Genomic DNA, 12,498 nt, shown 5'->3' with positions numbered 1-12,498 from the left:
GAAGTCTGTCTTCATCCAGTCACAATTTAAAACACCTTTTAACCCGAGCAGTAGTTTCAGCAACTGCTCTGACCACTACTGGTGCTTTGGGGAAATTTGTTAATTTTCTGGTAGAAAAATGGAAAACTTGTGACTTGTGTGTGTTAATCATATTCCATTGCTTGTGCAGTTGTAAGTGGCTGGGTTTGCTTTACACTTTGAGGACCTTACTAACTCAGCAGTGAGGATCTGATTCATATTAAATTGCACCAAAATCAAATCTTGTCCTCATCCCCAAAGCCTCGGCTCTGGCTTAGGGAGGCTCTGCAGTCATTTGGCTGACCCAGATAGAGTTGTGGCAGTTCTTCAGTTGCTAGTACAATCACACTTAGGTTGTTTTGCAGGAGTGGGAATACTTGAGGGGTTCACTCAGAGGTTGATAAGCTTGAGGTAATTTCCAAAATAGAAATGTAGTCATAGGCACAGAAAATTGTATCTCACTATAGCTTATTTTCCCTTTGCATGCCCCTAAGCTAACAAAATATTTGCTAAAACCCCAGTTATTTAATGAGAAATCTTGCAGTCTGGTTACCTAGTATCACTGTCTTGACAAGGAGTCATCAGATGTGTGTAGCGGCGAGGAACTCGGTCATCTTGTCGGTGTCTGTGAAGCCCAGTGTGGGTCACAGCATGCCGTGCCGGGAAGCAAGAACACACAGACCTCCCTGGTATGGGCTGTTGACCAAATCAGAGGTTTTCTGTGGTCCTGATGAGCTTGTCTAACTAGAGAGGGCTAGCAGCACTGATCCTCTCCCCTCCTGGTTTTCTTAATGCAACTGTGAGGTGTTTGCTCCTTGAGCTGCATCTTGCTTGCTAGCAAGCTGCCAAGAATGACAATGAATTGATTTTTTTGCTTAAGGATTTTGATGTTGACTGCTATGCCCAGAGAAGGTTGTCGGGTGGAAGCCACTCCTATGGGGGGGAATCTCCTCGCCTCTCGCCATGCAGTAGCATCGGCAAACTCAGCAAGTCTGATGAGCAGCTCTCCTCTCTGGACCGCGACAGTGGTCAGTGCTCCCGCAACACAAGCTGTGAAACGTTAGGTAAGCAGGGGGCTGTCCAGCGTGACTGGAAGAGCCCCCTTCACTCTCGTTTGGGAGCTGTCATAGCTGTGATGCAGAAGTAAATGGATTGCGCTTGCAACTGTCATCTTGTAGTTGCTGCAGGCGGTTCTGTGCAGAATTATATTCTGTCGGATAGGAAAAAGCCCAGGGGAATGTGTTTCCCTAGCTATAGATGATTGTGTTAAAACCCAATTCAGCTCTCAAGTGGAATGTTTTGTTGATTTCAGCCTTGTCTGAAGCAATGACAGTCCTGGTAGATTAAAGCAGTGTTGTTTCTAAGTACTAGGAAAGAAAATAAAAATATAAATATGAAACATAAATAATCTCTCCAATGATCTACCTATTGAGTTTTTGTTATTTGTTTGCTAGTGTAAAGAAATAATTATAAGAGTTTTATTAAGGCTGGACGCTACAGAAGGTGTAGCAAGACGGTCCCTTCTGCAAGAAAGTACTGCTCTGATTAAATGAACTGATTAATTAACTGATGGAATGGAAGGGGCAGAACTGAGAAGGACTAAACAGTAAAAGAGAGAAACTAATGCATCATTCTCCTGTCCCCTCTGTTTAACCAGATCAATCGGATCACTATGATCCGGACTATGAATTCCTGCAGCAGGACCTCTCCAATGCTGATCAGATACCTCAGCAGGTGCCAGGTATCCTCAGCCCGTTGCCAGAGTCCTTGGGTGAGTCTGGCTCCCCTTTCCATGGACATGCTTTCCAGCTCCCACAGGGCAGCTCTCCTCCACTGGAATTCTGCAGCCTCTCGGGAGCAGCACAGCCGACAGAGACTCCTCCAGCTTTACCAGAAAAGAAGAGGAGGAGTGCAGCCTCTCAGACTTCAGATAACTCAGGCTGCAGGGTGTCCTATGAGAGGCACCCATCTCAATATGATAACATCTCAGAGGATGACATGCAGAATGCAGCGTCTGTCCCATCAGTATCCTTCACGCCGTTTGCTGCTGTTTTGCCTTTCCAGCAAGGAAACTCTTCAGCACCGGTTGAATTCATTTCTGATTTTGCTGCTCCAGATACTAACAGTGACCCAGAGAAGCCACCACCTCTGCCAGAGAAGAAAAACAAACACAGTAAGCAAGTTCTTGTTTGGGTTTTACTTTTACCTTTCCCTTTCTTTGCAGTTGTTGTGCTTCTGATGACCGCTAAGTAACGGTGACCCCAATGTAATGCTTTTGCTTACGTGAGACTGAGTGTCAAAAACAGTTACTCAATGACAAAGGCGTGGAAGGGAAGTGTCAGTGCTTTGGCAGGCTGGGAGTGACTCCTGGAGCCAGGAATGATCCAGGCCCAGGGGAGCTGCATTACAAAGCATCTTCACTACTGTAGTGAGACCTTTTTACTTCTCTGTTTACCTGAGTGTGAATCTTTGAGGCACTCTGCCTTGCAGATCTTCCTGGTTTATCCTCCTTTTTTACATCCATTCATTTCCCCCACCCCCATTTTGTGAATGTTTTCCCGTTGCAGAAAAGAATTGGGTGCTCTCCAAGAGCTTGGAGAAAGGGCTGCTTTTCTGTCCAAAACCAAGCATTGCCAGAGCAGTTATTTGGCAATAGGAACATAGTCACCCACATAGCTGTGCAAGACAACACTATTAACCTAGTGTCCAGTACTGCTGTTTTGCTACAGGATCTCATTTTCTTTGGATGCCTAAGAATTTCCCACATCGTTAAAATGAGCAGCCTCTAAATGTGAAGGCTCACCATCCCCAGCCAGACTCCTGGCACACCAGTACTGACTGCATCTCAAGCTCGTGACCTTATTCTGATTTCCATAATGTTCATGGCTGAAAACATGTGAAACCTCTTGCCAAAAGAGCAGCCGCACTGATCTGCCAAGGAAGGCTGTGGACTACATAGTGAGATCCAGCAGATGTTAGTTTACTAGTCACTGGCTTGCTTTGCAGTTCTATGTTGCACGAGGAGGTAGCATATACAAGATCTGGATCAACAGCGTTACGTTGTATGGCTGGCAGCCCAAGTGAAGAGCTGATTCAAAAGTGCTGAGTTAGCCTTCTGACTCATTTCTGCAGTATATAGTCTTTTCACTGAGAATAAGGTGGAAGTGAGATTGGTGTGTCATGCGGCAGGGTCAGTATTCCATCCATTCCTATGGTAGTGCACTGTGCTAGCCACTTTTTAAAAAAAGTACATTGGCTAAAAGCATTTCCATTATCCCTGAATGACCAGTCCACATTCATAACCCTCTGGGATTTCACTCAGAGCACAAGGCTTGACCCACCTGAAAGTGATGGTCATCTTGTGTAGTTCAGTGTCCCCATAGGCAGGAAGTCACTGTTGTCCCTCTCTGGTAACCAAGCAGTTAAAAGGTAGTGAAAGCAGCTAAATAGGAGCCGAGATGTTTGTTTGTAGACAACAGAAAGGAAATAAATGCTAACACAGGGCATAGCCAAGGTTGGTTGTTACAGCTTGTGCTGTTCAAAATACTCGCCTGCAGCACCAGCTGCAAGGGGGTGTGATACAGAGCCTCCTTACTGTAGGATCAGGTCCTTGTGGGCTCTGCATATTAATAATGAAGGCTGGGTCTAGGCGGTTTTACACCATGCAGACTGGGATGGATGCAGGGGAATGCACCTCCGTACACGTAGGCAGCTTTAGTAGGGGGAGGTGCCTGGGTGAGTCTTGGATAAGAGGCAGTTTGACAGTTGAAAGAGAGACCTGGGCTGTTTGCTTTTCTCTTTAAGCCCCATGTCTTTGTTTGCTGTTATCATATGTCATGTCAGGGAGTTACTTAAAAATGATTTAAAAAGCTATCTTCTCCATTATTGGCCATGCAGTTTTAACCTCAATACCAAGGCCTTGTATGTGAATTTTCTTTGATCTTAGAGTTAATTGTCATCTGTCATCTGGCACTATCAGAATCTCTTGGAGTATTGATCAGATTGCATTGTTAGGAAAGGTAGAAGCTGTGGCCTAATGTGGTGTCAGCTCTGATGGTTTGATAAAGCATCCTTGCTGCAAAGCTTGTAGTAGTATTTGGGCTGGTACCTGACTGCTGCGGATTTTTTAATTGCATTCATGTGACACTGGGAACTTGGTTTAGATTCTCTTTACTCCACAGTATATCACACCGCAGATCTGTGGTTGTTAGTTTTACTTTTATTTTCAGCATTAAAGGGCAGTAAAGCATTACTCAGGCTGTATGGTAGCACCCAGGATTTTTTTGCCTGGAGGCTGATGCATGTAGATATCCTTGTGTAATCACATAGGTGAGGCAGTGCTGCTTCCACAACCCCAACAAACTCTGGGGATCCGGAGGAGATGCATGAATTTATTGAAAAGATCTAGAGCTCACACAGATGGGACTCGGTTGTAGTCCCTTTGTTGTGGGTCATCTTTTAGTAGTTCGCAGGAAATGTTGCAGCAGAGACTTTGATGGTCTTTTTATTGGTAATGTACAGCAAATCCTGCTTGAGTTAACCATGTGTATTGCTGTGAGCTGTGCTCAGAGGGACCTGCAAGAGTTGACTTCTGTATAATTTAAACAGAGTAGTGATAAGCCTTTTAGTCTGGCATGAATTATTGTTACTTTACTGTGCTGTAAGAGTACATGTTAGTGTGCTAAGGGCAAATTACTCTAGACTTCTGCTTGAGCACCAGCATTGTGCTCCTGCTGTACAAGACACAGACACGGAGCAGCTTCTGCCATGAAGAGCCCAGAGACAGAAATAACAAGATCCACCCCACAAACAGCTTGGAAACTAGTGGTGAGGCACTTATTCATGTTTCTCTCCCTGTCAGTGGGAACAAAATGCAGCCTGGTGCCCTGTAAGCAGCTGGTATTTAACTGCAGGAACCATGCTGAGGGCAGTCTGGGCTTAGCCAGTGGATAATGCGAGCTCTTTGAAAAACAGCTCTCCTCCCAGAGGTGACAGCAAAGACTGGCTTATTTGACCTTGACTTCTCCAGTGAGTTGATGTGCAGTATAGCTTAAGAATTTCTGTCTTTTTGGCTCTTGCCCATGCACACAAATCTGTTGTGCTTGTGCAGGGCCAGTTGTAACACAGGCTGCTGACACAGTGCCAGGAGTTGGGCTAGACCTTCAGTGAGTTCTCCACATCAGATACTACTATGCCTTACCTATATTGGAGATGTGCCTTATTGCTGATAATCTAGCAATTCCTTGCAGACTCCAACAACCACTGGTCCAAGGGTGTTTTCCTGAGATGAGGTCGCTTGCCACTTTCCCACAACCAAGTGCTGCTTCCAGGACCAGTGGCTGCGCTTCCCAGCTGCACGACGAGCTGGCTCGAGCGGTGCTGGTGCAGTCTGAGCAATACCTGTGACTTCTACCATGTGGGCAGAACTGGTGTGTGCTAGAAATCCATGAGCAACTTTAGCTCCTTCAGAAATGACAGCCAAGGCACTGCAAGCAGATTGCTGGGAAGGTGTTCCTAGCCTCAGTCTGAGATTTTATGTTTTGGTTTTTTTATTTCAAGTATTTTCTGTCTGGGTTCAGAACTGACATAAGCTGGGCATGTGGTGGGAGAGGTTTCTCTCTCACGCCTCCCTTCTCTCCCGGGGTGCTGCCTTGAGACTCTATCACTCCACCCTGGCTGCTCACCGTGGAGGTTGCAGCCCCCATCCCTCCCTCTGCACAGTTGCTGCAGGGTGTGCAGCCTGATCTGAGCTGGTGATGTAATTTCCCATCTGCTTTTTAAACTTCTGCCTTGTTAAAAACCACAGCAGAGAGGGGAAGGGATGGAGGGAGAGCGAGGAGAGAAGACCCTTTGCAAACAGCATTCTCAGGAGTGGTCCTGCTCCCTTACTCTCCTGTTCAAGATTGGCAGCATTTTAATGATGCCCATTTTAATTTGCACTCTGCAGTCTCTACTCCTGAGCCAGGTTTGTATTTCACCATCCCAACTGTTTTTCACTTCACCTAAAAACAGAGAGGAAGACAAAGCAGAAGCAGAGACATGCTAACCAGCCCTGGACTAGTTGTAACAAGCAAGGCAGGGGAGCTGCCATGATGATGGGATGCATTAGCCTTATAAAGAGCTGCGATAAAAGAGCTCTTCATTATTCCATTGCAGATTGAGTTAAGGCTCTCAACAGCATTCAGGCATACTACTTTGAGTTACAGTAACTTAATTTTACACAAGTGTCTAATGTGATAGCCTTTTCACCAACACTTCCTGAGTGGTAGTGTCATACAGACATCTGAACCCAGGAAGTCACAGCTATCAATCCTGAATCTTGTCTTCAGATCTGGATGTTAACAGAAGCGCTGTTTCTGTAGGTAGCCCCACATAAAGGGTTGGTCTGAATTTAGCAACGTCTGTTGCATTATACCAGTACTGCCAAGCCTGACTTCTTGGCTTTTCTCCTACTCAGTTGATGAGCTCTCAAAATGTGGTCGTCTCCCTCGAGCTCTTGTCCTCTACACTTCTCCAAGGAGTCTTGATCCTTAGTTCCCTTTTGCTGCCAGAGAAATATCTTTCATAAGCCTTCTTTGTATGTTATCTTCTAAAGTTGTTCTGTGATACCAAGGCATTTTTCAGGGCATGGGTATTAATAGGAGCACCTTAGTCAACTGCATCGCTGATATTTGAAAACAGTATTTTAGCATTCTGTATTTTCTACACCAAGACTCCTTCACTATGATTTCAAATAAGAGAATATTGCCAGAATGTGCTTCTTTTCACTGTTAGGCTGAAATTCACATGCATGAGCAAATTTAATCTTGGCTTTAGCATGAGCGCTGACACCAGCAGATGAGCTGGCACAAACATGCACCAACACGCATGTGCGTTCAGTTTGAAACCTCTGTCACACTCCCTTCAAGGAGAGGTCTGAACCAGCAAGGGTGGTGACTTACATCTGTGAAGTGGTGCTGGGAAGGCAGGAGGGCAGCTGGGGGAGGAAGAGGAGCAAGGCTCGGGTAGCAGGGGGTGTTGGAGGTCAGAATTTCAGCAGCCTTGGCAGAGCTGTGCAGGAGCTGGCTGTACTGCGAGGCATGAACAGGTTGTCCACTGGCAGGACCGTGTGGGGTCACAGGATGGGGACAGCAGGTGTTACCGGTCAGGATTGAAATCCATCAGCTGAGGTTTCCTGTGCTCTGATAGCCACAACCTTTTTTTTTTTTTTTTTCCTTTATTCTGTTTTTTGGAGTAGGGATATCATTCTGTGGGGAGGAGCAGCTGCGTTAGCTCCATTTCTAAATGGACTTTAAAATATTAGAGGAAATCTGAAAAAAGGTGCAAAAGACAGGTGCAAAGCGACTCCTTCCTGCCAACACATTTGCACGGCTGCATCCTGTTTGAAGTAGGCTGGCCTGTAGATCTGCATTGGCAGGTGAACAGAGGGCTTTGCCTTGCAGCTAGTGTGGGAACCAGCTTCACGATGTGCAAATACTGCATTGTGATCGTATTTATAGCTTTCACTGAAGTCATCCATTCATTTCAGCTGTACAACTGAAATGCCAGCAGAAGCTGAATAATTGCCACCTAATGACCAGATTTACAAAAACTGACAACTGCTTGTTTATCAGGAGGAAGGGAAGAATGATCACAGAGTATCTTGTGCATGACAGCATATTTACAAAAAGGCCTTGGTTAGTCCTTTTTATGACACTTAAATACATGTGTTGCTCCTGTTCTCAGGTATGTAGTAGAGTTCTTTATTCATTTTACATTTATTAAGCACACTTCTGATCCTTAATAATTCTGGGGGTTTGTAGTAGTCTTTCTATGACACTGGGTGTCATTCTCCCTCTCGAACACTAAAATATTGCAGCAGTAAATAATCGTCTGTTAGAGCTGCATAGGCAGACCTGTGTGGGTTTTTTCTTAGATTTTGGAAGGATATTGTGCAGATGGAAAGGTCCTCTAAATGCGGTTTGATCCCATTTAATATTTCCATTGAACCACATCTCAGAAAAACTTTTGAATCAGTTGGATTCAAGAATTGGAGATGACAAGATGCTTTAAAAAGGGATGGGAGCAAAGGGTGTTGGATTTGAGCTAAGGGGATAGCAAGGCATGGTCAGTGGCACTTTTAGAAGGTAAGTATCTTGTACTGGCATTGGCAGCGGCATATAAATAGCTGAGGGAGAGGTACACCCAGTCTCGCAGGTGGGTGTTCTCCAATAACAGTTTTATCAGCTTGCTAGAATGGAAAAAGGCTGTAAGCCTCCTCGTTCTAGAAATCATGCTGACTATAGTTATGAGACTTATTATAGGCACAAGGATTATTATAGATTTATTGTCAAGGTTGCATCTTTGTACAAGATGATTTGTGCCTCCTAGAAAGCAGATTGAAGTTATTCTGGGTTTTTTGGTGACTTTGGGCATTAGCTGTTGAGGAATATTCTCAGAATTGCCATGGGTTATATGAGGAGGGGATTTGGGCTAAGTGTCAGTAAATCAGACTTCTCAAGTCGCTGTTTGGAGACCTCACTGGTTCCTTAAACTGTTGTCAGATGTGTTTGTGGCCTGTGATTATGTTTGTTGTGTGCTGGCTTGCAAGACAGGATATTCAAATCCTTTCCTGCAAGGGGGATGGCAACTGACTGTGTGAGCTACCTGTGAACACAGCATGGATGCCTTGCTGCTCCCAGCCTGCAGCAAAGCCTGACAGACAGTGGCATGGCCTTACTCTTATTTTATTTTGAGAATGAGTACCCTGCCTGCTTGTCACAGCTGCAGCATTGCAGACCAGGAGCAGTGAGCGTGACCTTTCTTTGCATTGCAGTGATGGCGTATATGCAGTTTGTGGAAGACTACTCAGAGCCACAGCCGTCCATGTTCTACCAGACCCCTCAAAACGAGCACATCTACCAGCAGAAGAACAAGCACCTCATGGAAGTCTATGGGTTCAATGACTCCTTTATCAGCTTAGACCCCTCTCAAGATCTGGCACCTCCTCCTGCTCTCCCACCGAAACAGCGGCAGCTGGTGAGTGACATCTGCGGTGCCCTCCTGGCAGGGCACACGAGCCTCCCAGGAACAGCTCTGTTCTTGCTACTCCTGTTTCTGACAGGCTGTGGTGGTGGGAGAATGTCTCATTGGTGTTACCACATCATGCTCCTTGTCATCTTGTTAACATGTTTTTAGGCATTTTGCATCATCTACTTTGAGCTCCTTTCTAACCCCATGTTCAGACTGTTCCCCATAACCTCTAAAAGTCCTAAAATGCCCTAAAAATGAAACGTTAGTCTTCCACATGGCATGGCTGAATCTGTGCCAGACTACAGGCTTGTGTAACGACAACTGCTTTGAAGAATTTGACACACTGGGCAACACGATTTTCAAGAGATTGCTGCACTGTTGTTCCCAATGCTGTTTTGAAACTGTTGTCAAGGATGCCACTAATAATAACCATTTAAACATAATAACTGCTTTTATGGCTCAGTCTTTGCCAGAGCCACAGAACTTTGGTATAGTCATTATTTAACTTGTCCTTGTTTTCTCCACATTAGTCCCCTTGTGTGATTCAGGGTTTTACCTGTTTTTCAGTGTTCTGCTGGCCCTTCCAGACTGCCAGCACAAAAAGGCACATCCATATGTGTATGTGTGTTGGGTGTTGGGTTTAACGCTATAGCAAGTGCCGTTTTCCACATGGGGGATGAAATCCTGCCTCAGTGATGGCAGCAGTTTTATTTCCAACCTCAGTGGAGCTGGGATTTTGTCCTATTTCTTTTGAAGGGTCTTCCTTGCTTTTCTCTTTTTTTTTTTTTTTTAACTCCAACCTTACTGGTTTTGTTTATATTAATTATCTGATTTGCTGTATTTAAAAAAAAAAGCACCTTTTGTGCTGATGTAGCTAACTTAAATTGGCCATGGCTTTAACAAAACAGTAGGAAATGTGGGAACAACTGCTCATGAGGACAACTGTTGCAATACTTATTCATGTTATTTATGCTAAAGTTTGACTGTCCCAGGGTGTTACTTTGTAATCAAATGGGAGAAGCAACTGAGAACTCTAATTTTGGGATTTGCGTAACTGCATTCCTGTGATGCAGGTAGGAGTCCTAAAAAGATAAAGTGATATTTCCAGCTAAGCTAAACTGAGTCTTATGCATTATTGCTTTGTGGGGATGAGACCTTAAACGCCCATGTCCTGTCTGCTCTGCAGGGACACTGAAGAGTCTACAGGACTCCTCTCTGAAAGATCAGGCAGTTCTCCAGTGTCTGTGGTCCCCTTGTCAGTGTGATCACTGCACTGTCACTGGTACCTTGTAGTCCCTTGCCCTACCTCCTCCTCCTAGAGGTGGTTACACTGAGTTGATAGTTTCCAGTGGTGACTTGGTCTACACAGTCGTGAGGGAGGGTGTGTAAAGTACAGATTTACTGTAGCCATTGTGCAGAAGGGAAATTCTGCTCCTTTTCTGAATTTGTTGGCTGAAGCAAAGCATTTCTGTGCTGCCCTTTAATCATTATCTGGGCAGCCAAGATGTCACACGTTTGCCTGCTAGCATTCTTGTAGTTTTGCAAGCTGATACCATCAAGGTGTTGCTTGCAGTTCCCCTGAAGCAAGGGTTTCTTCAAGTGCAGCCTCCCACCCTTACCTTCATCTCTCTGTTGGGAAAGTGGTGCAAGCAGACGATGGCTAATTCAACAATCACCATAAAAGCCACCAGATGCTTGTTCCTCTGCTTCTGCTGCCCTGAGTTTCTGAAATAGCAAAGCACGTGGGGATCAGCTGTTCTAGCAGTAGGCAAGTTTTGCTGGATGGACTCCTCTGTAAAATAATAATTAGGAAGTCCTTTCTCGTGAGCTTCGGATCTTATTTCTGAAACATTGTACATTATATTCAACAACTCAGAGCTGAGAAAGCCTAGATATACATTAGCCTCCCTCAGACTCCTTACGATAGTGGAATTCAGGATGAATTCCTTAATAGTATTTGTTACTTACAGTGTAATATCTCCCTCTTGTGAAATGATATATAACTTTGGATTGGACTGGAAAAATGGCTGGACATCACTGTTATCCGGTATCTCAGCAGTACCAGTGAGGCCCCATAGCTCACACTGGAAAGACCAAGTTCCCACTCCGCAGGTTGCCACAAAAATTAGTAGTCTGCAAGAATTGGCTGCTTAGCAGCCAGAAGCAAGAGCCAGTTCCTCCTTTGGGCATCTGCCCCCCACGCCGTGGGGAAAAAAAAAGGGCAGCGAGGAACAGCTTGCCTCTCCCCACAGCAGCTGTCCATGGGTGAACTGGAAGGGGGAGGCAGGAGTTTATTTTTAAGGGATTTGTGAAACAAAGAAGATTTGAACTGTGATTTTTGTCATGCCTCTTGAGCTCAAAAAAGGCATATTGGTGTGTCTGGCTCTGATGAACTGTATGAATAGCTGTTTGTTTAGCAAGCCATTATATGCATTGTTTTACAGTTAGCATTTCTTATCCTTTATTCATAGCCTTTTCTGTGCTCTCTTTCTTTGTGTCTTCTGTCTCTTGCTTTCTTCCCCCTCTTCAGCAGGCCTCCTATGCTGCCTCTTCTTTCTCTTCTGTCCCCTACTGTGTCCAGCAAACTAAAGTGCCCTTCACCCCCGAGGACACCGGTGCCACTCAGGGCCTCACTATGTCAGTCTCTAACTCCTTTCTCAACCGGCACAGCTCCTTTCCTGTGCATTCGGTGAGTTGCTCTCCACACTTTAACACGTGTGCGTATTTGTGTCGGTGAAAAGCTTGTGTGCAAATTCTTTGCTTATGCTCTCGGTTGCAGGTAAAGGTGAAGGTTCTTTTAGGGGCTTTTGAACTCATGTAGTAATCACCCAGGTGAGAAGAACTGTGTGGAAATCTTACTAAATGAAGCACAGGGGAGGTGTGGCTTTCATTACTTTATATGCACACTGGTATTGACATTTGTGGCGAGGGACTGACAAAGGAGAGCTGGCCTGTGTGCACCGGCACACTCCTTTGACCTATGTGTTCACACTCCTTTGACCTATGTGTTCCCCAGGCTGCACGTTGGAGCTGCAAAGTCTTTTTTTGTTCCGTTGCATAATGTCAGCGATGTGCATGAGTCAATTAAAGGCTGCTGTATGAATCTGGCCCTTGGAGAAATAACAAGATGCTGTCCCCGAAATACATGGATTTAGTCAAATGTATGGAACAGTGGCTGCAGCTCCTTAATTTTTTTTTTCTAGAAAATGGCCTCTACTATATCTTTCATCTCATATTTGCTTGTCTGCTTCCCTTCACATCTCTGTGGTCCCAAGCAAGCTCAGTAAGCTTCTATGATTTGCTGACGAATGAGCAGGGGTTTCTCTCCTACAGCACTTGTGAGCAGCCTGAAGTGAGAACTGCAGGAGGAGCTGAGAATTATTTAAATCAAAATAAGAATAATCTTAGAGCACTGCTTAAATCTGTGATCAGCTGCTTAAATTAAATGGTAGTAATAACAAAGTGTTA

At 45.0% G+C, this 12,498-nt stretch overlaps 1 protein-coding gene across 6 annotated transcripts in view; it reads left to right on the top strand.

The window, feature by feature from the left end:
• RAPGEF1 (Rap guanine nucleotide exchange factor 1) overlaps nucleotides 1–12,498 on the top strand; it is an 88,474-nt gene that overhangs the window by 50,584 nt on the left and 25,392 nt on the right. For 3 of the 6 annotated variants that reach the window (XM_075056022.1, XM_075056021.1, XM_075056020.1), the window contains exons 8-10: nucleotides 899–1,082; nucleotides 1,676–2,191; nucleotides 8,834–9,036. In XM_075056022.1, coding sequence (XP_074912123.1) covers nucleotides 899–1,082; nucleotides 1,676–2,191; nucleotides 8,834–9,036 — 903 coding nt within the window. Of the gene's footprint in view, nucleotides 1–898; nucleotides 1,083–1,675; nucleotides 2,192–8,833; nucleotides 9,037–11,560; nucleotides 11,720–12,498 lie in introns of all 6 variants that reach the window. The other 3 variants (XM_075056017.1, XM_075056019.1, XM_075056018.1) reach the window with 2 other exon arrangements.

Source organism: Buteo buteo, chromosome 23, assembly GCF_964188355.1.
Source record: "Buteo buteo chromosome 23, bButBut1.hap1.1, whole genome shotgun sequence".
In the NCBI taxonomy this organism is placed as follows: Eukaryota; Metazoa; Chordata; class Aves; order Accipitriformes; family Accipitridae; genus Buteo; species Buteo buteo.
The sequence above is the reverse complement of the archived record's forward strand: the minus strand, read 5'-3'. Positions and strand labels throughout refer to the sequence as shown.